The sequence below is a fragment of the Oncorhynchus nerka genome, linkage group LG15 (assembly GCF_034236695.1).
Source record: "Oncorhynchus nerka isolate Pitt River linkage group LG15, Oner_Uvic_2.0, whole genome shotgun sequence".
NCBI lineage: Eukaryota > Metazoa > Chordata > Actinopteri > Salmoniformes > Salmonidae > Oncorhynchus > Oncorhynchus nerka.
The window spans coordinates 98,143,288-98,165,817 of record NC_088410.1 but is presented as its reverse complement, the minus strand read 5'-3'; the positions used below and the strand labels follow the sequence as shown (position 1 = coordinate 98,165,817).

Genomic DNA, 22,530 nt, shown 5'->3' with positions numbered 1-22,530 from the left:
CTCTTCACTCCTTCCTTCTCTCTCCCCCACCTCCCTCTCTCCTTCCCTCTCCTCCTCTTCACTCCTTCCTTCTCTCCCCCACCTCCCTCTCTCCCCCACCTCCTTCTCTCCTTCCCTCTCCTCCTCTTCACTCCTTCCTTCTCTCCCCCACCTCCCTCTCTCTCCTTCCCTCTCCTCCTCTTCACTCCTTACTTCTCTCCCCCCACCTCCCTCTCTCCCCCACCTCCCTCTCTCCTTCCCTCTCCTCCTCATCACTCCTTCCATCACCCCATCACCCCCCCCCGCTGTTCACAAGCCTCTTAACCACCCATTGACCCACCCTTCACCCTTGTCCTCCCCCGTCTACCTCCCACTCTCCTTCTCTCCTGTGGACAAGGTGCTGAGGTGAGAGCAGATTGAGGTGGTCACGTCAGTCTGATTCAGTAGAGGGGTTTACACAGGTACGAAATACAACATGACAGAGGGGGCCCAAACCCTGAGGGCTTTTTCTTTCACACTGAACACTACTGTCTCCAGCATACATGTCCTTATACAACTATATATACAATACAGTACAGTACAGTACAGTAAAATAACATAATGCTCTGCAAGGTAAAATGGTCCAATTCTGTCATTCTGCTCCTGAACAAGACAGTTAACCCACTGTTCCCCCGGTAGACAGTTAACCCAATGTTCCCCGGTAGACAGTTAACCCAATGTTCCCCTGGTAGACAGTTAACCCACTGTTCCCCCGGTAGACAGTTAACCCTCTGTTCCCCAGTAGACAGTTAACCCACTGTTCCCCCGGTAGACAGTTAACCCACTGTTCCCACAGTAGACAGTTAACCCACTGTTCCCCCGGTAGACAGTTAACCCACTGTTCCCCCGGTACAGTTAACCCACTGTTCCCCCGGTAGACAGTTAACCCTCTGTTCCCCAGTAGACAGTTAACCCTCTGTTCCCCTGGTAGACAGTTAACCCTCTGTTCCCTGGTAGACAGTTAACCCTCTGTTCCCCTGGTAGACAGTTAACCCACTGTTCCCCCAGTAGACAGTTAACCCTCTGTTCCCCAGTAGACAGTTAACCCACTGTTCCCCTGGTAGACAGTTAACCCTCTGTTCCCCAGTAGACAGTTAACCCACTGTTCCCCCGGTAGACAGTTAACCCACTGTTCCCACAGTAGACAGTTAACCCTCTGTTCCCCAGTAGACAGTTAACCCTCTGTTCCCCTGGTAGACAGTTAACCCTCTGTTCCCTGGTAGACAGTTAACCCTCTGTTCCCCTGGTAGACAGTTAACCCACTGTTCCCCCAGTAGACAGTTAACCCTCTGTTCCCCAGTAGACAGTTAACCCACTGTTCCCCTGGTAGACAGTTAACCCTCTGTTCCCCAGTAGACAGTTAACCCACTGTTCCCCCGGTAGACAGTTAACCCACTGTTCCCACAGTAGACAGTTAACCCTCTGTTCCCCAGTAGACAGTTAACCCACTGTTCCCCTGGTAGACAGTTAACCCACTGTTCCCCTGGTAGACAGTTAACCCACTGTTCCCCCGGTAGACAGTTAACCCACTGTTCCCCCGGTAGACAGTTAACCCACTGTTCCCACCGGTAGACAGTTAACCCACTGTTCCCCCGGTAGACAGTTAACCCACAGTTCCCCCGGTAGACAGTTAACCCACTGTTCCCCGGGTAGACAGTTAACCCACTGTTCCCCCGGTAGACAGTTAACCCACTGTTCCCCTGGTAGACAGTTAACCCACTGTTCCCCCGGTAGACAGTTAACCCTCTGTTCCCCAGTAGACAGTTAACCCACTGTTCCCCCGGTAGACAGTTAACCCACTAGAAGAAAAAGAAACGCACACCTATTAAGACGAGGTGCTGGCTAGCGGAGTAGAAACGTGAAAATAAAAGAAAGCCGCACACTCTAGGAACTCAGATGCAAAAATGTAATACCAACGTTTCGACAGCCAAGCTGTCTTCATCAGGGTATCTCGCTCTGCACTAACATCATACTGAATTACAGTATGGCATCTCTCTGTACAAACAGCATACTGAATTACAGTATGTTATCTCTCTGCACTAACATCATACTGAATTACAGTATGGCATCTCTCTGCACAAACAGCATACTGAATTACAGTATGATCTATCTCTCTGTACAAACAGCATACTTAATTACAGTATGTTATCTCTGCACTAACATCATACTGAATTACAGTATGGTATCTCTCTGCACAAACAGCATACTGAATTACAGTATGGTATCTCTCTGCACAAACAGCATACTGAATTACAGTATGGTATCTCTCTGCACAAACATCATACTGAATGTTCTCTCTGCACAAACATCATACTGAATGTTCTCTCTGCACAAACATCATACTGAATGTTCTCTCTGCACAAACATCATACTGAATTACAGTACACTGTGAATGACAGATGCTAGGAGAATACGATGCGGAAGTAGACAGAGGTGACACTGTGATGACACACAGAGACAGCCAAGAGGAAGGGACAAAGGTTTTCACACCTGTATAGTGTGTGTGTGTGTGTGTGTGTGTGTGTGTGTGTGTGTGTGTGTGTGTGTGTGTGTGTGTGTGTGTGTGTGTGTGTGTGTGTGTGTGTGTGTGTGTGTGTGTGTGTGTGTGTGTGTGTGTGTGTGTGTGTGTGTGTGTGCGTGCATGTGCGTAGAGAGAGAGAGCGACAGGAGAGTGGATCAAGGTGCATCAAAAACATTTGTAGCGAGCACCAAGTGCCAGTCTCAGTTTAGGGCTAACACATCAACAGATCACTGAGGAAGACTAGATGCTTCTGCTGTAAGGAATGATACTGGTGAAAAGAGGAAACATTGTAGTGTTCTGAATCTGCTGCTGTGCTCAGCTGACCCAACGATACAAAGGTGGGGCAGGCACACACACACACACACACACAAAGAAGAAAGGATTGTTTAAACCCTTGGGTTAAAATAGTCATCTCAGATTCAGATACTCTTCCTCTCTCATAGCCCCTTCAATTGAATTGAGAGAGAGAGAGACAGAGACAGAGACAGAGAGAGATACAGCGAGAGACAGAGAGACAGCGAGAGAGAGAGAGAGAGAGAGAGAGAGAGAGAGAGAGAGATCACAAACCTGTTCTACTAACACACTGAAGCCTCAGGACCAGAACATCCAATCAATCAGGATAAACCAAATTACAACACAGTCAAAACAAAACTATATTGCTTATTGGGAAACACAAACACAAACACAAAGCAAAATGCAGTGCTATCTGGCCCTAAATCGACAGTACACTGTGGCTAAATATTTGACCATGGTTACTGATCAAAGCCTTAGAAAAACCTTGACAAATTACAGGCTCGGTGAACACAGCCTTGCCATTGAGAAGGGTAGACACAGGAAAACCTGGCTCCCTGTAGAGGAAAGGCTGTGCAACCACTGCACAACAGCAGAACCTGAGACGGAGCTGCATTTCCTGACAAAATGTCAAAAATATAAAACAATTAGAGAGTGTCATTTTCCCAAATTTGAAACCCTTATTCAAGGTCATCAAACCAAGTTTGTTAGCTTTAGTTACCTGCAGATTCATACTAGAGCTATGACAATGTTTGTATTGGTAGTAGTATGAGTCGGGATGACAATGTTTGTATTGGTTGTAGTATGAGTCGGGATGACAATGTTTGTATTGGTTGTAGTATGAGTCGGTTCGTTGTTTAGCTAGATAACTAAATGTCTAAACAAAAGAGTCCTCTTCGTCAGATGATGACATGACCCATCAAGTCAGCCAGGTGTATCTGGGTGTGATTACGGCCATCTATAATAGTGACCCATCCAGCCAGGTGTATCTGGGGGTGATTGCAGCCATCTATAATAGTGACCCATCCAGCCAGGTGTATCTGGGGGGATTACGGCCATCTATAATAGTGACCCATCCAGCCAGGTGTATCTGGGGGTGATTACGGCCATCTATAATAGTGACCCATCCAGCCAGGTGTATCTGGGTGTGATTACGGCCATCTATAATAGTGACCCATCCAGCCAGGTGTATCTGGGGGTGATTACGGCCATCTATAATAGTGACCCATCCAGCCAGGTGTATCTGGGGGTGATTACGGCCATCTATAATAGTGACCCATCCAGCCAGGTGTATCTGGGTGTGATTACGGCCATCTATAATAGTGACCCATCCAGCCAGGTGTATCTGGGGGTGATTACGGCCATCTATAATAGTGACCCATCCAGCCAGGTGTATCTGGGTGTGATTACGGCCATCTATAATAGTGACCCATCCAGCCAGGTGTATCTGGGTGTGATTACGGCCATCTATAATAGTGACCCATCCAGCCAGGTGTATCTGGGTGTGATTACGGCCATCTATAATAGTGACCCATCCAGCCAGGTGTATCTGGGGGTGATTACGGCCATCTATAATAGTGACCCATCCAGCCAGGTGTATCTTGGTGTGATTACGGCCATCTATAATAGTGACCCATCCAGCCAGGTGTATCTGGGTGTGATTACGGCCATCTATAATAGTGACCCATCCAGCCAGGTGTGTCTGGGGGATTACGGCCATATATAATAGTGACCCATCCAGCCAGGTGTGTCTGGGGGATTACGGCCATATATAATAGTGACCCATCCAGCCAGGTGTGTCTGGGGGTGATTACGGCCATCTATAATAGTGACCCATCCAGCCAGGTGTATCTGGGGGTGATTGCGGCCATCTATAATAGTGACCCATCCAGCCAGGTGTGTCTGGGGGATTACAGCCACCTATAATAGTGACCCATCCAGCCAGGTGTATCTGGGGGTGATTACGGCCATCTATAATAGTGACCCATCCAGCCAGGTGTATCTGGGGGTGATTACGGCCATCTATAATAGTGACCCATCCAGCCAGGTGTATCTGGGGGTGATTGCGGCCATCTATAATAGTGACCCATCCAGCCAGGTGTATCTGGGGGTGATTCTCCCATCGTTGGAGAGAAAGACCAGGCGATGATGACACTATGGAAAACAAATTAACAGCAATAGCGTTAGGGGAGAGTGGGGTATGTTGAGTCACTCTTGTTTCTAGGAAACCAAACAAAAAATGTATAATTTAAACAAGTATTTAGGAAGAGGTCATCATGGAGTCTGTGAAGGAAGAAACCACATGGAAAAGGTGGTAAAGCAAGTTAGATCCCCCAAAACCTTGTTTTCCCCAAGTCAAAATGCTGACCCTGTTTATAGAACTGACCCTGGATATAGAACTGACCCTGGATATAGAACTGACCCTGGATATAGAACTGACTCTGTTGATAGAACTGACCCTGTTTATAGAACTGACCCTGTTAATAGAACTGACCCTGTATATAGAACTGACCCTGTTTATAGAACTGACCCTGTTTATAGAACTGACCCTGGATATAGAACTGACCCTGGATATAGAACTGACCCTGGATATAGAACTGACCCTGGATATAGAACTGACCCTGGATATAGAACTGACTCTGTTGATAGAACTGACCCTGTTTATAGAACTGACCCTGTTAATAGAACTGACCCTGGATATAGAACTGACCCTGTCCTGGATGTAGAACTGACCCTGTTTATAGAACTGACCCTGGATATAGAACTGACCCTGGATATAGAACTGACCCTGTCCTGGATGTAGAACTGACCCTGTTTATAGAACTGACCCTGGATATAGAACTGACCCTGGATATAGAACTGACTCTGTTTATAGAACTGACTCTGTATATAGAACTGACCCTGTTTATAGAACTGACCCTGGATATAGAACTGACCCTGTTGATAGAACTGACCCTGGATATAGAACTGACTCTGTTGATAGAACTGACCCTGTTTATAGAACTGACCCTGTTTATAGAACTGACCCTGTATATAGAACTGACCCTGTATATAGAACTGACCCTGTATATAGAACTGACCCTGGATATAGAACTGACCCTGTTTATAGAACTGACCCTGTTTATAGAACTGACCCTGTATATAGAACTGACCCTGTTTATAGAACTGACCCTGTTTATATAACTGACCCTGTTTATAGAACTGACCCTGGATATAGAACTGACCCTGGATATAGAACTGACCCTGTCCTGGATGTAGAACTGACCCTGTTTATAGAACTGACCCTGGATATAGAACTGACCCTGGATATAGAACTGACTCTGTTTATAGAACTGACTCTGTATATAGAACTGACCCTGTTTATAGAACTGACCCTGGATATAGAACTGACCCTGTTGATAGAACTGACCCTGGATATAGAACTGACTCTGTTGATAGAACTGACCCTGTTGATAGAACTGACCCTGTTTATAGAACTGACCCTGTTTATAGAACTGACCCTGTATATAGAACTGACCCTGTATATAGAACTGACCCTGGATATAGAACTGACCCTGTTTATAGAACTGACCCTGTTTATAGAACTGACCCTGTATATAGAACTGACCCTGTTTATAGAACTGACCCTGTTTATAGAACTGACCCTGTTTATAGAACTGACCCTGTATATAGAACTGACCCTGTTTATAGAACTGACCCTGTTTATAGAACTGACCCTGGATATAGAACTGACCCTGGATATAGAACTGACTCTGTTGATAGAACTGACCCTGTTTATAGAACTGACCCTGTATATAGAACTGACCCTGGATATAGAACTGACCCTGGATATAGAACTGACCCTGTTTATAGAACTGACCCTGTTTATAGAACTGACCCTGGATATAGAACTGACCCTGTCCTGGATGTAGAACTGACCCTGTTTATAGAACTGACCCTGGATATAGAACTGACCCTGGATATAGAACTGACCCTGTCCTGGATGTAGAACTGACCCTGTTTATAGAACTGACCCTGGATATAGAACTGACCCTGGATATAGAACTGACCCTGGATATAGAACTGACTCTGTTGATAGAACTGACCCTGTTTATAGAACTGACCCTGTTAATAGAACTGACCCTGGATATAGAACTGACCCTGTCCTGGATGTAGAACTGACCCTGTTTATAGAACTGACCCTGGATATAGAACTGACCCTGGATATAGAACTGACCCTGTCCTGGATGTAGAACTGACCCTGTTTATAGAACTGACCCTGGATATAGAACTGACCCTGGATATAGAACTGACTCTGTTTATAGAACTGACTCTGTATATAGAACTGACCCTGTTTATAGAACTGACCCTGGATATAGAACTGACCCTGTTGATAGAACTGACCCTGGATATAGAACTGACTCTGTTGATAGAACTGACCCTGTTGATAGAACTGACCCTGTTTATAGAACTGACCCTGTTTATATAACTGACCCTGTATATAGAACTGACCCTGTATATAGAACTGACCCTGTATATAGAACTGACCCTGGATATAGAACTGACCCTGTTTATAGAACTGACCCTGTTTATAGAACTGACCCTGTATATAGAACTGACCCTGTTTATAGAACTGACCCTGTTTATATAACTGACCCTGTTTATAGAACTGACCCTGGATATAGAACTGACCCTGGATATAGAACTGACCCTGTCCTGGATGTAGAACTGACCCTGTTTATAGAACTGACCCTGGATATAGAACTGACCCTGGATATAGAACTGACTCTGTTTATAGAACTGACTCTGTATATAGAACTGACCCTGTTTATAGAACTGACCCTGGATATAGAACTGACCCTGTTGATAGAACTGACCCTGGATATAGAACTGACTCTGTTGATAGAACTGACCCTGTTGATAGAACTGACCCTGTTGATAGAACTGACCCTGTTTATAGAACTGACCCTGTATATAGAACTGACCCTGTATATAGAACTGACCCTGGATATAGAACTGACCCTGTTTATAGAACTGACCCTGTTTATAGAACTGACCCTGTATATAGAACTGACCCTGTTTATAGAACTGACCCTGTTTATAGAACTGATCCTGTTTATAGAACTGACCCTGTATATAGAACTGACCCTGTTTATAGAACTGACCCTGTTTATAGAACTGACCCTGGATATAGAACTGACCCTGGATATAGAACTGACTCTGTTGATAGAACTGACCCTGTATATAGAACTGACTCTGTTGATAGAACTGACCCTGTTTATAGAACTGACCCTGTATATAGAACTGACCCTGGATATAGAACTGATCCTGGATATAGAACTGACCCTGGATATAGAACTGACCCTGTTTATGGAACTGACCCTGGATATAGAACTGACCCTGTATATAGAACTGACCCTGGATATAGAACTGATCCTGGATATAGAACTGACCCTGGATATAGAACTGACCCTGGATATAGAACTGACCCTGGATATAGAACTAATCCTGGATATAGAACTGACCCTGTATATAGAACTGACCCTGTATATAGAACTGACCCTGGATATAGAACTGACCCTGTTTATAGAACTGACCCTGGATATAGAACTGACCCTGGATATAGAACTGACCCTGGATATAGAACTGACCCTGGATATAGAACTGACCCTGGATATAGAACTAATCCTGGATATAGAACTGACCCTGTATATAGAACTGACCCTGTATATAGAACTGACCCTGGATATAGAACTGACCCTGTTTATAGAACTGACCCTGGATATAGAACTGACCCTGTATATAGAACTGATCCTGTTTATAGAACTGACCCTGGATATAGAACTGACCCTGGATATAGAACTGACCCTGGATATAGAACTGACCCTGGATATAGAACTGACCCTGGATATAGAACTGACCCTATTCATTGTGTGTGTTTCGTGTGTTTAAAAAAAAAAATGCTATTTTGATAGTGAATACTGGTTGAGAAGGGCTGGTTCAGCATTTCACAAAAAAACTACAACTTGAACGTCCGGAGCGACACGCCACACTTTTTACTTGGGTCAGAAAATAAAAACTAGAGACATCTCAAGTTGACACACCATTTGTGCGTAAAAGCAGATCAGTACTCACCACGTAGAGTTGCTTCCACGACAGGGCCCATTCCTGCAGAGTGGACGTCACCTCCGTCACTATGGGGTCTTCCAGCGACACCACTGTCTCATACTGCCTGTAGAATACAAAAAAAAAACTTAAGTAAAGCTCTGAGAAACTAGTTGGTGAGGTTGCTTGTGTATCTAGACACAGGAACCCCGCACACACACACAACCACATAGACACACGCTCGCACGCTCGCACGCCCGCACACACACACACACACACACACACACCAAGATGATTCACCACACAGCATCAAAATGGGGAGTGTGTGTGTGTGTGTGTGTGTGTGTGTGTGTGTGTGTGTGTGTGTGTGTGTGTGTGTGTGTGTGTGTGTGTGTGTGTGTGTGTGTGTGTATGTACATGTTTAGATACCTGACATGCTGTCAACGTGTTTCTACCCAACAGACTATTATTATCTAAGACTTCCTCCTAAATCATTCAGAAGTCAGACGTTTTTAAAATCGCTTTGTCAAAAACTCAAACAAACTGCCATTCTACAGCTCTCACAACACTAACAGCCTAACTCCCCTCCCATCTCCTCTCTCTCTCAGTCCCCCAGCCTAACCCCCCTCCCATCTCCTCTCTCTCTCTCAGTCCCCCAGCCTAACCCCCTCCCATCTCCTCTCTCTCTCTCTCTCTCAGTCCCCTAGCCTAACCCCCTCCCATCTCCTCTCTCTCTCTCTCTCAGTCCCCCAGCCGAACCCCCTCCCATCTCCTAAATCTCTCCTCTCTCTCTCAGTCCCCCAGCCTAACCCCCTCCCATCTGCTCTCTCTCTCTCTCTCAGTCCCCCAGCCTAACCCCCTCCCATCTCCTCTCTCTCTCTCTCTCTCAGTCCCCCAGCCTAACCCCCCTCCCATCTCCTCTCTCTCTCTCTCTCTCTCAGTCCCCCAGCCTAACCCCCTCCCATCTCCTCTCTCTCTCTCTCTCTCTCTCTCTCTCTCTCAGTCCCCCAGCCTAACCCCCTCCCATCTCCTCTCTCTCTCTCTCTCTCTCTCTCTCTCTCTCTCTCAGTCCCCCAGCCTAACCCCCCTCAATCTCTCTCTCTCTCTCAGTCCCCCAGCCTAACCCCCCTCCCATCTCCTCTCTCTCTTTGTAAGGGGTGCGTACTGGTGGCAGAGAAGTCAGACGCAAAAACTGTTTCCAACGGGGCATTTTAATAATAAAACCCACCGGAAACCAGAACAATCAATAAATGGATCCAAAACCCGACGCACACCAGACATAACGTGCACAAGCACGTACAATAAACAATACCGGACAAGGACCAGAGGGTTAAATAGTTAAATACACAACATATAATTGATGGGATTGAAACCAGGTGTGTGGAAAGACAAGACAAAAAAAATGGAAAATGAAATGTGGATCGGTGATTGCTAGAAAACAGGTGATGTCGACCCCGAACGCCGCCCGAACAAGGAGAGGGACCGACTTCGGCGGAAGTGGTGACACTCTTCCTCTGTCCCCTAACCCCCTCCCTCACAGCCTAACCCAAACAAGCCAAACTAATCTCCTCCCTCACAGCCTAACCCCCTCCCTCACAGCCTAACCCCCTCCCATCTCCTCTCTCTCAAGTGAAGTAGATAATATACAAAAGTGAAATAAATAAAAAATAACAGTAAATATTACACTCGCAGAAGTTCCAAAAGAATAAAGACATTACAAATGTCATATTATGTATATATACAGTGGTGTAATGGTGTACCAATGGTTAAAGTACAAAAGGGAAAATAAATAAACATAAATATGGGTTGTATTTACAATGGTGTTTGTTCTTCACTGGTTGCCCTTTTCTCGTGGCAACAGGTCACAAATATTGCTGCTGTGATGGCACACTGTGGTATTTCACCCAGTAGATATGGGAGTTTTTCTAAATTTGATTTGTTTTCAAATTTTTTGTGGGTCTGTGTTATCTGAGGGAAATATGTCTCTAATATGGTCATACATTGGGCAGGAGGTTAGGAAGTGCAGCTCAGTTTCCACTTCATTTTGTGGTCATGAGTACACATAGCCTGTCTTCTCTTGAGAGCCATGTCTGCCTACGGCGGCCTTTCTCAATAGCAAGGCAATGCTCACTGAGTCTGTACATAGTCAAAGCTTTCCTTAATTTCTGGTCAGTCACATCGGTCAGGTATTCTGTGTACTCTCTGTTTAGGGCTAAATGCATTCTAGTTTGCTCTATTTTTTTTCTTAATTCTTTCCAATGTGTCAAGTAATTATCGTTTTTAAAATTATCATGATTTGGTTGGGTCTAATTGTGTTGCTGTCCTGGGGCTCTGTGGGGTGTGTTTGTGAACAGAGTCCCAGGACCAGCTTGCTTAGGGGACTCTTCTCCAGGTTCATCTCTCTGTAGGTGATGGCTTTGTTATGGAAGGTTTGGGAGTCGCTTCCTTTTAGGTGGTTATAGAATTTAATGTCTCTTTTCTGGAATTTGATAATTAGCGGGTATCGGCCTAATTCTGCTCTGCATGCATGATTTCGAGTTATACGTTGTACACAGAGGATATTTTTGCAGAATTCTGCATGCAGTCTCAATTTGGTGTTTGTCGCAGTTTGTGAATTTTTGGTTGGTGAGCTGACCCCAGACCTCACAACCATAAAGGACAATGGGTTCTATAACTGATTCAAGTATTTTTAGCCAGATCCTAATTGGTATGTTGCATTTTATGTTCCTTTTGATGGCATAGAATTCCCTTCTTGCCTTGTCTCTCAGATCATTCACAGCTTTGTGGAAGTTACCTGTGACACTGATGTTTAGGCCAAGGTATGTATAGTATTTTGTGTGCTCTAGGGCAACGGTGTCTAGATGGAATTTGTATTTGTGGTCCTGGTGAATGGACCTTTATTGGAACACCATTATTTTGGTCTTACTGAGATTTACTGTCAGGGCCCAGGTCTGGCAGAATCTGTGCAGAAGATCTAGGTACTGCCGTAGGCCCTCCTTGGTTGGGGACAGAAGCACCAGATCATCAGCATACAGTAGACATTTGACTTCAGATTCTAGTAAAGTGAGGCTATGTGATTTTAGTAGGGTGAGGCCGGGTGCTGCAGACTGTTCTAGTGCCCTCGCCAATTTGTTGATATATATATGTTGAAGAGGGTGGGGCTTAAGCTGCATCCCTGTCTCACCTCACGGCCCTGTGGGAAGAAATGTGTGTGTTTTATGCCTATTTTTACCCCACACTTGTTGTTTGTGTACATGGATTTCATAATGTTGTATGTTTTTCCCCCAACACCACTTCCCATCAATTTGTATAGCAGAACCTCATCCCAAATTGAGTCAAAGGCTTTTTTGAAATCAACAACGCATGAGAAAACTTTGCCGTTGCTTTGGTTTGTTTGGTTGTCAATTGGGGTGTGCAGGGTGAATATGTGGTCTGTCGTACGATAATTTGATAAAAAGCCAATTTGACATTTGCTCAGTACATTGTTTTCATTTAGAAAATGTAAGAGTCTGCTGTTAATGATAACGCAGAGGATTTTCCCAAAGGTTGCTGTTGACGCATGTCCCACCCCACGGCAGTTATTGGGGTCAAATTTGTCTCCATTTTTGTGGATTGGGGTGATCAGTCCTTGGTTCCAAATATTGGGGAAGATGCCAGAGCTAAGGATGATGTTAAAGAGTTTTAGTATAGCCAATTGGAATGTCTGTATATTTGATAATTTCATTGAGGATACCATCAACACCACAGGCCTTTTTGGGTTGGAGAGTTTGTATTTTGTCCTGTAGCTCATTCAAGGTAATTGGAGAATCCAGTGGGTTCTGGTAGTCTTTAATAGTTTATTCTAAGATTTGTATTTGATCATGTATATGTTTTTGCTGTTTGTTCTTTGTTATAGAGCCAAAACAATTGGAGAAGTGGTTTACCCATACATCTCCATTTTGGATAGATAATTATTTGTGTTGTTGTTTGTTTAGTGTTTTACAATTTTCCCAGAAGTTGTTAGCCTATGGATTCTTCAATTACATTGAGACGATTTCTGACTTGCTGTTCCTTCTTTTTCCGTAGTGTATTTCTGTATTGTTTTAGTGATTCACCATAGTGAAGCCGTAGACTCAGGTTTTCTGGGTCTCTATATTTTTGGTTGGACAGGTTTCTCCATTTATTTCTTAGATTTTTGCATTCTTCATCAAACCATTTGTCATTGTTGTTCATTTTCTTCGGTTTTCTATTGGTCACGCCCTGACCATAGAGAGACCTTGGTGTAGTAGGTCAGGGCATGACGAGGGGGTGTTCTAGTTCAATATTTTGATGTTGGTGTTTTGTATGGTTCCCTATTAGAGGCAGCTGGTAATCATTGCCTCTAATTGGGGATCATATTTAGGTAAGCATTTTTCCCACCTGTGTTTGTGGGATATTGTTTTGTGTTTGTGCACCACTACTTTCACGTTTCATTGTTGGTTTATTGTTTTTGTTTGAAGTTTCACCGCAATAACGATGTGGAACTCACGATCGTAACACTATTTGAGATTTTTAGATTTGATAGGGAAGCTGAGAGGTTAGATATACTGTTTAGGTTTTCTACGGCCAGGTTAACACCTTCACTATTACAGTGGAACATTTTGTCCAGGAAGTTGTCTTAAAGGGATTGAATTTGTTGTTGCCTAATAGGTTTCTGGTAGGTTTCCACACTACTTTCCTTCCATCTGTAGAATTTCTTAATGTTACTCAGTACCTTTGGCTTCGATGCCTCATGATTGAGTATTGTTCTGTTCAAGTAGACTGATTTTGCTGTGGTCTGATAGGGGTGTCAGTGGGCTGACTGTGAACGCTCTGAGAGACTCTGGGTTGAGGTCAGTGATAAAGTAGTCTACAGTACTACTGCCAAGCGATGAGCTATAGGTGTACCTACCATAGGATTTCCCATTTTTTTCTCTGTTGAGATCATTTCCTTTTGAATTTCTAGCCAAATTAAAATGTTCCTGTTTTGATTAATTTAATGGAGTGAGTTAGGTCTGCTCTATATCAAAATAGCATACCCCCTGAGTCCCTTCCCTGTTTCACACCTGGTAGTTTGGTGGATGGGACTACCAGCTCTCTGTAACCTAGAGGGCAACCAGTGGGTCCATCTCCACCATACCAGGTTTCTTGAAGGATGACAATGTCTGTATTTCCAATATCTTTGATGAAGTCTAGGTTCCTGCTCTTTAGGCCAAAGGCAGATGACCTCAGGCCTTGGCCAGTAAGTGTGAGCAGAGCCTGCAGTATGCCATGTTTTATATATTTTTTTTACCATTATTTAACTAGGCATGTCAGACCACTTAAGCCTACCCCCTACTTTTTCGAACGTTCTGTTAAAAATCGCGCAACATTTCAGCCGTCCTGCTACTCATGCCAGGAATATAGTATATGCATATGATTAGTATGTGTGGATAGAAAACACTCTGACGTTTCTAAAACGGGTTAAATCACGGCTGTGACTATAACAGTGTGTCTCATCGAAAAGCGGAAGAAAAACTGATCACCAAAATCTGGGAAAAATATCAATCCGCCACTTGCATGTATTGTCTATGGGGAAGCAAATTACATGGGGCTGAGATTGCAAGTCCTACAGCTTCCACACGATGTCGCCAGTCTTGTCAATTGCCTGGGCTTTGTTTATTGGTCAAACGAGTAAGAGAGAGCCCATTCCTTCCGGTCTCCGACAGGATGTTTTGGAGGAGAAATTTCCGAACATGATTTGAAGAAGTGGAGCTATTCAATACACATCGCCCCGTGATCAATTTGATAGATTATTAACGTTTACTAATACCTAAAGTTGGATTACAAAAGTATTTCGAAGTGTTTTGTGAAAGTTTGTCGTCAACTTTTTTAATTAAAAAAAATGACGTTGCGTTTTAAAACAGCGTTTTTTCCTGGATCACACACTTTTCATAGATCGATATTTAGGGTATATATGGACCGATTTAATCGAAAAAAAGACCCAATAGTGATGTTTATGGGACATCTAGGAGTGCCAACAAAGAAGATCGTCAAAGGTATTTTATTTCTGCGTTTTGTGTAGCGCCGGCTATGCTAATTATTTTGTTTACGTCCCCTTCAGGTATTTTGGGGTGTTGCATGCTATCAGATAATAGCTTCTCATGCTTTCGCCGAAAAGCATTTTAAAAATCTGACTTGTTGGCTGGATTCACAACGAGTGTAGCTTTAATTCAGTACCCTGCATGTGTGTTTTAATGAACGTTTGAGTTTTAACGAGTGCTATTAGCATTTAGCGTAGCGCATTTGCATTTCCAGATGGCTAGATGGGACGCATGCGTGTCGGGTCGACTTAAGAGGTTAAGAACAAATTCTTATTCCCAATGACTGTCTAGGAACAGTGAGTTAACTGCCTTGTTCAGGGGCAGAATGACAGATTTGTACCTTGTCAACTCTGGGATTTGATCTTGCAACGTCTCGGTTACTAGTCCAACGCTCTAACCACTAGGCTACGCTGCCGCCTCACTAGCCATTGGCTTGGGATAGTGTAAGAGTGGAGGTTTGGCCTGTTTGCCTGCTCACGGCCTGGGCGTATGTGTGACTACCATGTTGAGGCCCTCTTTGTGGGGGTGGGGGGCATGGGGTGGGCAGGAGGGGCATAGGTCTGATCTGAGGGGACCTAAATGGGGTGTGGGCATGGTTGTCTTGGGGGAGTGTTTATTGGTTGGGGTGGGGGTGTGGATGTGGCTGGTGATGTTGGGGTCTGGATGTAGGTCCTCTTGGCGTGGGTCCTCTATGTGTAGGTTCGGGGGGCGGTATCCCGCAGCTCTGTCCGAGCGTCTCGCTGGTCTGGGCGGGGAGTCTATTGATCTGTTGCTCCCGTGTGAAGTGTTAGGGCTGCGTGTGAGAGCGATGTCCTTCAGGGTTCGGGTGAAGATGGGTACTGCTGCCTTGTATAGGTGGACCTGGTCATGAAGGCTGTTCAAGTCCAGGGTGGAGTGGTGTTCCAGGAAAACATTTGGTTTTGAGGCACAGTCCTGGGAAATGCTTGGGAAATGCTGTATGGTAGCAGGGTGGAGATAACCACTTGTGCATTGGGGAAAGTAGAAGAAGCTTGTTCAATCACTCCCTTCAGTGCTGTGGCCACTCTTTCCTGCTGTGCTCTCAGGTCGTTTGTGCCTGTGTGTATTATTATGTGGCTGGGTGAACCTAGTTGGTCCTCAGACAGAAGGTCTAGGGCGCGCTGGGTGAACCTAGTTGGACCTCAGACAGAAGGTCTAGGGCGTGCTGGGTGAACCTAGTTGGACCTCAGACAGAAGATCTAGGGCGCGCTGGGTGAACCTAGTTGGTCCTCAGACAGAAGGTCTAGGGCGTGCTGGGTGAACATAGTTGGTCCTCAGACAGAAGGTCTAGGGCGCACTGGGTGAACCTAGTTGGACCTCAGACAGAAGGTCTAGGGCGCGCTGGGTGAACCTAGTTGGTCCTCAGACAGAAGGTCTAGGGCGCGCTGGGTGAACCTAGTTGGACCTCAGACAGAAGGTCTAGGGCGCGCTGGGTGTTTGGACACCAGAGTTTATTTTATTTTATTGTATATATTTCCCATTTGAGTCCATAAGGAGAACAAACTGTGTCTTGTGTTTGTCCTCAGTGTGTGTGGGGGGTTGTCAGGAGGGCTATCAGGGTGGCTGACAGGGGGGTTTGGAATCCCCTGGGCTTGGGGTTCTTCATTTGTCTGTTCTGCTGTGATGTCAACGCTATGGTCTTTTGTGGACTGTTCTGCTGTGGTGCTGAGGTGGGCTGTTCTGCTGGCTTCTCTGTGGGGGTGGCCACCTCTCTAGGGGGTTGTTCTCTGTCAAACGCTATCCCCCTCACCCTCTACTGCAGCAGTCTGATCTCCTGCTCCTGCTCTTTCTCCTGTTGAAGATGTTTCACAACAGTCCAGAGTACAGACATGTCTCTCTCCTCTCTACCTCCAGCACTCCGGGTCTGGTTAAGGGGATGTTGTGCTGGACTGTTGTCTGGGTCTGTGCTGACTGGAGTGTAATCACCTGCTGTTCCAGCTCCACCTGCCTTACCTCCAGCTGGGTGAATTTATCCTTCATTTCAATGAGGGAGTAGTACTCTGTGCTGGGAGGTTGACTTTCCGCTTGGGGTTGCTCGTCTGTGAGGTTATATAATGAAGAGGTCTGGTCTGACGAGCTCGGGGTGGGGGTATCTTTCTCAAGGGAGAGCTTCTCCTGCTGGGCTAATTATTTGATTAGGTGAAAGTTCAGCTGAAACTGTTTGGGGGTTGCCCTGGTTAATATAGCATTGTGCCATGCCAGGGGATGGTCTGGTTAATATAGCACTCTGCCATGCCAGGGGATGGTCTGGTTAATATAGCACTGTGTCATGCCAGGGGATGGTCTGGTTAATATAGCACTGTGCCAGGGGATGCTCTGGTTAATATAGCTCTGTGCCATGCCAGGGGATGGTCTGGTTAATATAGCACTGTGCCAGGGGATGGTCTGGTTAATATAGCACTGTGTCATGCCAGGGGATGGTCTGGTTAATATAGCACTGTGTCATGCCAGGGGATGGTCTGGTTAATATAGCACTGTGCCAGGGGATGGTCTGGTTAATATAGCACTGTGCCATGCCAGAGGATGGTCTGGTTAATATAGCACTGTGCCAGAGGATGGTCTGGTTAATATAGCACTGTGCCATGCCAGAGGATGGTCTGGTTAATATAGCTCCATGCCAGGGGATGGTCTGGTTAATATAGCACTGTGCCAGGGGATGGTCTGGTTAATATAGCACTGTGCCACTGTGGTCTGGTTAATATAGCACTGTGTCATGCCAGGGGATGGTCTGGTTAATATAGCACTATGCCAGGGGATGGTCTGGTTAATATAGCACTGTGCCATGCCAGGGGATGGTCTGGTTAATATAGCACTGTGTCATGCCAAGGGATGGTCTGGTTAATATAGCACTGTGCCAGGGGATGGTCTGGTTAATATAGCACTGTGTCAGGGGATGGTCTGGTTAATATAGCACTGTGCCAGGGGATGGTCTGGTTAATATAGCACTGTGTCAGGGGATGGTCTGGTTAATATAGCACTGTGCCAGGGGATGGTCTGGTTAATATAGCACTGTGCCAGGGGATGGTCTGGTTAATATAGCACTGTGCCAGGGGATGGTCTGGTTAATATAGCACTGTGCCAGGGGATGGTCTGGTTAATATAGCACTGTGCCATGCCAGGGGATGGTCTGGTTAATATAGCACTGTGCCAGGGGATGGTCTGGTTAATATAGCACTGTGCCAGGGGATGGTCTGGTTAATATAGCACTGTGTCAGGGGATGGTCTGGTTAATATAGCACTGTGCCAGGGGATGGTCTGGTTAATATAGCACTGTGCCATGCCAGAGGATGGTCTGGTTAATATAGCACTGTGCAAGGGGATGGTCTGGTTAATATAGCACTGTGCCATGCCAGGGGATGGTCTGGTTAATATAGCACTGTGCCAGTTGATGGTCTGGTTAATATAGCACTGTGCCAGGGGATGGTCTGGTTAATATAGCACTGTGTCAAGGGATGGTCTGGTTAATATAGCACTGTGCCAGGGGATGGTCTGGTTAATATAGCACTGTGCCAGGGGATGGTCTGGTTAATATAGCACTGTGCCAGGGGATGGTCTGGTTAATATAACACTGTGTCATGCCAGGGGATGGTCTGTGTTAATATAGCACTGCGTCATGCCAGGGGATGGTCTGGTTAATATAGCACTGTGTCAGGGGATGGTCTGGTTAATATAGCACTGTGCCAGGGGATGGTCTGGTTAATATAGCACTGTGCCAGGGGATGGTCTGGTTAATATAGCACTGTGCCATGCCAGGGGATGGTCTGGTTAATATAGCACTGTGTCATGCCAGGGGATGGTCTGGTTAATATAGCACTGTGTCATGCCAGGGGATGGTCTGGTTAATATAGCACTGTGTCATGCCAGGGGATGGTCTGGTTAATATAGCACAGTGTCATGCCAGGGGATGGTCTGGTTAATATAGCACTGTGCCAGGGGATGGTCTGGTTAATATAGCACTGTGTCATGCCAGGGGATGGTCTGGTTAATATAGCACTGTGTCATGCCAGGGGATGGTCTGGTTAATATAGCACTGTGCCAGGGGATGGTCTGGTTAATATAGCACTGTGCCATGCCAGAGGATGGTCTGGTTAATATAGCACTGTGCCAGAGGATGGTCTGGTTAATATAGCACTGTGCCATGCCAGAGGATGGTCTGGTTAATATAGCTGGTTAATATAGCACTGTGCCAGGGGATGGTCTGGTTAATATAGCACTGTGCCAGGGGATGGTCTGGTTAATATAGCACTGTGCCAGGGGATGGTCTGGTTAATATAGCATGTGTCTGGTTAATATAGCACTGTGTCATGCCAGGGGATGGTCTGGTTAATATAGCACTATGCCAGGGGATGGTCTGGTTAATATAGCACTGTGCCATGCCAGGGGATGGTCTGGTTAATATAGCACTGTGTCATGCCAGGGGATGGTCTGGTTAATATAGCACTGTGCCAGGGGATGGTCTGGTTAATATAGCACTGTGCCAGGGGATGGTCTGGTTAATATAGCACTGTGTCAGGGGATGGTCTGGTTAATATAGCACTGTGCCAGGGGATGGTCTGGTTAATATAGCACTGTGCCATGCCAGGGATGGTCTGGTTAATATAGCACTGTGCCAGTTGATGGTCTGGTTAATATAGCACTGTGCCAGGGGATGGTCTGGTTAATATAGCACTGTGCCAGGGGATGGTCTGGTTAATATAACACTGTGTCATGCCAGGGGATGGTCTGTGTTAATATAGCACTGCGTCATGCCAGGGGATGGTCTGGTTAATATAGCACTGTGCCAGGGGATGGTCTGGTTAATATAGCACTGTGCCAGGGGATGGTCTGGTTAATATAGCACTGTGTCAGGGGATGGTCTGGTTAATATAGCACTGTGCCAGGGGATGGTCTGGTTAATATAGCACTGTGCCATGCCAGGGGATGGTCTGGTTAATATAGCACTGTGCCAGTTGATGGTCTGGTTAATATAGCACTGTGCCAGGGGATGGTCTGGTTAATATAGCACTGTGCCAGGGGATGGTCTGGTTAATATAACACTGTGTCATGCCAGGGGATGGTCTGTGTTAATATAGCACTGCGTCATGCCAGGGGATGGTCTGGTTAATATAGCACTGTGTCAGGGGATGGTCTGGTTAATATAGCACTGTGCCAGGGGATGGTCTGGTTAATATAGCACTGTGCCAGGGGATGGTCTGGTTAATATAGCACTGTGCCATGCCAGGGGATGGTCTGGTTAATATAGCACTGTGTCATGCCAGGGGATGGTCTGGTTAATATAGCACTGTGTCATGCCAGGGGATGGTCTGGTTAATATAGCACTGTGCCAGGGGATGGTCTGGTTAATATAGCACTGTGCCAGGGGATGGTCTGGTTAATATAGCACTGTGCCATGCCAGGGGATGGTCTGGTTAATATAGCACTGTGTCATGCCAGGGGATGGTCTGGTTAATATAGCACTGTGTCATGCCAGGGGATGGTCTGGTTAATATATCACTGTGCCAGGGGATGGTTTGTGTTAATATAGCACTGTGCCAGAGGATGGTCTGGTTAATATAGCACTGTGTCATGCCAGGGGATGGTCTGGTTAATATAGCACTGTGCCATGGGATGGTCTGGTTAATATAGCACTGTGCCAGGGGATGGTCTGGTTAATATAGCACTGTGCCATGCCAGGGGATGGTCTGGTTAATATAGCACTGTGCCAGGGGATGGTCTGGTTAATATAGCACTGTGCCAGGGGATGGTCTGGTTAATATAGCACTGTGCCAGGCCAGAGGATGGTCTGGTTAATATAGCACTGTGCCATGCCAGGGGATGGTCTGGTTAATATAGCACTGTGTCATGCCAGGGGATGGTCTGGTTAATATAGCACTGTGTCATGCCAGGGGATGGTCTGGTTAATATAGCACTGTGCCAGGGGATGGTCTGGTTAATATAGCACTGTGCCATGCCAGGGGATGGTCTGGTTAATATAGCACTGTGCCAGGGGATGGTCTGGTTAATATAGCACTGTGCCAGGGGATGGTCTGGTTAATATAACACTGTACCAGGGGATGGTCTGGTTAATATAGCACTGTGTCATGCCAGGGGATGGTCTGGTTAATATAGCACTGTGTCATGCCAGGGGATGGTCTGGTTAATATAGCACTGTGCCATGCCAGGGGATGGTCTGGTTAATATAGCACTGTGCCAGAGGATGGTCTGTGTTAATATAGCACTGTGTCATGCCAGAGGATGGTCTGGTTAATATAGCACTGTACCAGGGGATGGTCTGTGTTAATATAGCACTGTGTCATGCCAGGGGATGGTCTGGTTAATATAGCTCTGTGTCAGGGGATGGTCTGGTTAATATAGCACTGTGCCATGCCAGGGGATGGTCTGGTTAATATAGCACTGTGTCATGCCAGAGGATGGTCTGGTTAATATAGCACTGTACCAGGGGATGGTCTGTGTTAATATAGCACTGTGTCATGCCAGGGGATGGTCTGGTTAATATAGCTCTGTGTCAGGGGATGGTATGGTTAATATAGCACTGTGCCAGGGGATGGTCTGGTTAATATAGCACTGTGCCAGGGGATGGTCTGGTTAATATAGCACTGTGCCAGGGGATGGTCTGGTTAATATAGCACTGTGTCATGCCAGGGGATGGTCTGGTTAATATAGCACTGTGTCATGCCAGGGGATGGTCTGGTTAATATAGCACTGTGTCATGCCAGGGGATGGTCTGGTTAATATAGCACTGTGCCAGGGGATGGTCTGGTTAATATAGCACTGTGTCAGGGGATGGTCTGGTTAATATAGCACTGTGCCAGGGGATGGTCTGGTTAATATAGCACTGTGCCATGCCAGGGGATGGTCTGGTTAATATAGCACTGTGCCAGGGGATGGTCTGGTTAATATAGCACTGTGTCAGGGGATGGTCTGGTTAATATAGCACTGTGCCAGGGGATGGTCTGGTTAATATAGCACTGTGCCAGGGGATGGTCTGGTTAATATAGCACTGTGCCAGGGGATGGTCTGGTTAATATAGCACTGTGCCAGGGGATGGTCTGGTTAATATAGCACTGTGCCATGCCAGGGGATGGTCTGGTTAATATAGCACTGTGCCAGGGGATGGTCTGGTTAATATAGCACTGTGCCAGGGGATGGTCTGGTTAATATAGCACTGTGTCATGCCAGGGGATGGTCTGGTTAATATAGCACTGTGCCAGGGGATGGTCTGGTTAATATAGCACTGTGTCATGCCAGGGGATGGTCTGGTTAATATAGCACTGTGTCATGCCAGGGGATGGTCTGGTTAATATAGCACTGTGCCATGCCAGGGGATGGTCTGGTTAATATAGCACTGTGTCAGGGGATGGTCTGGTTAATATAGCACTGTGCCAGGGGATGGTCTGGTTAATATAGCACTGTGCCAGGGGATGGTCTGGTTAATATAGCACTGTGTCATGCCAGGGGATGGTCTGGTTAATATAGCACTGTGTCATGCCAGGGGATGGTCTGGTTAATATAGCACTG

General features: G+C 46.0%; 1 protein-coding gene across 1 annotated transcript in view; it reads right to left on the bottom strand.

The window, feature by feature from the left end:
• The window catches only part of LOC115127406 (dedicator of cytokinesis protein 3-like), a 311,415-nt gene that overhangs the window by 210,942 nt on the left and 77,943 nt on the right, over positions 1 to 22,530 (bottom strand). The window contains 1 exon segment of the mRNA XM_065000744.1: positions 8,945 to 9,041. Within this exon segment, the coding sequence (XP_064856816.1) occupies positions 8,945 to 9,041 (97 nt within the window).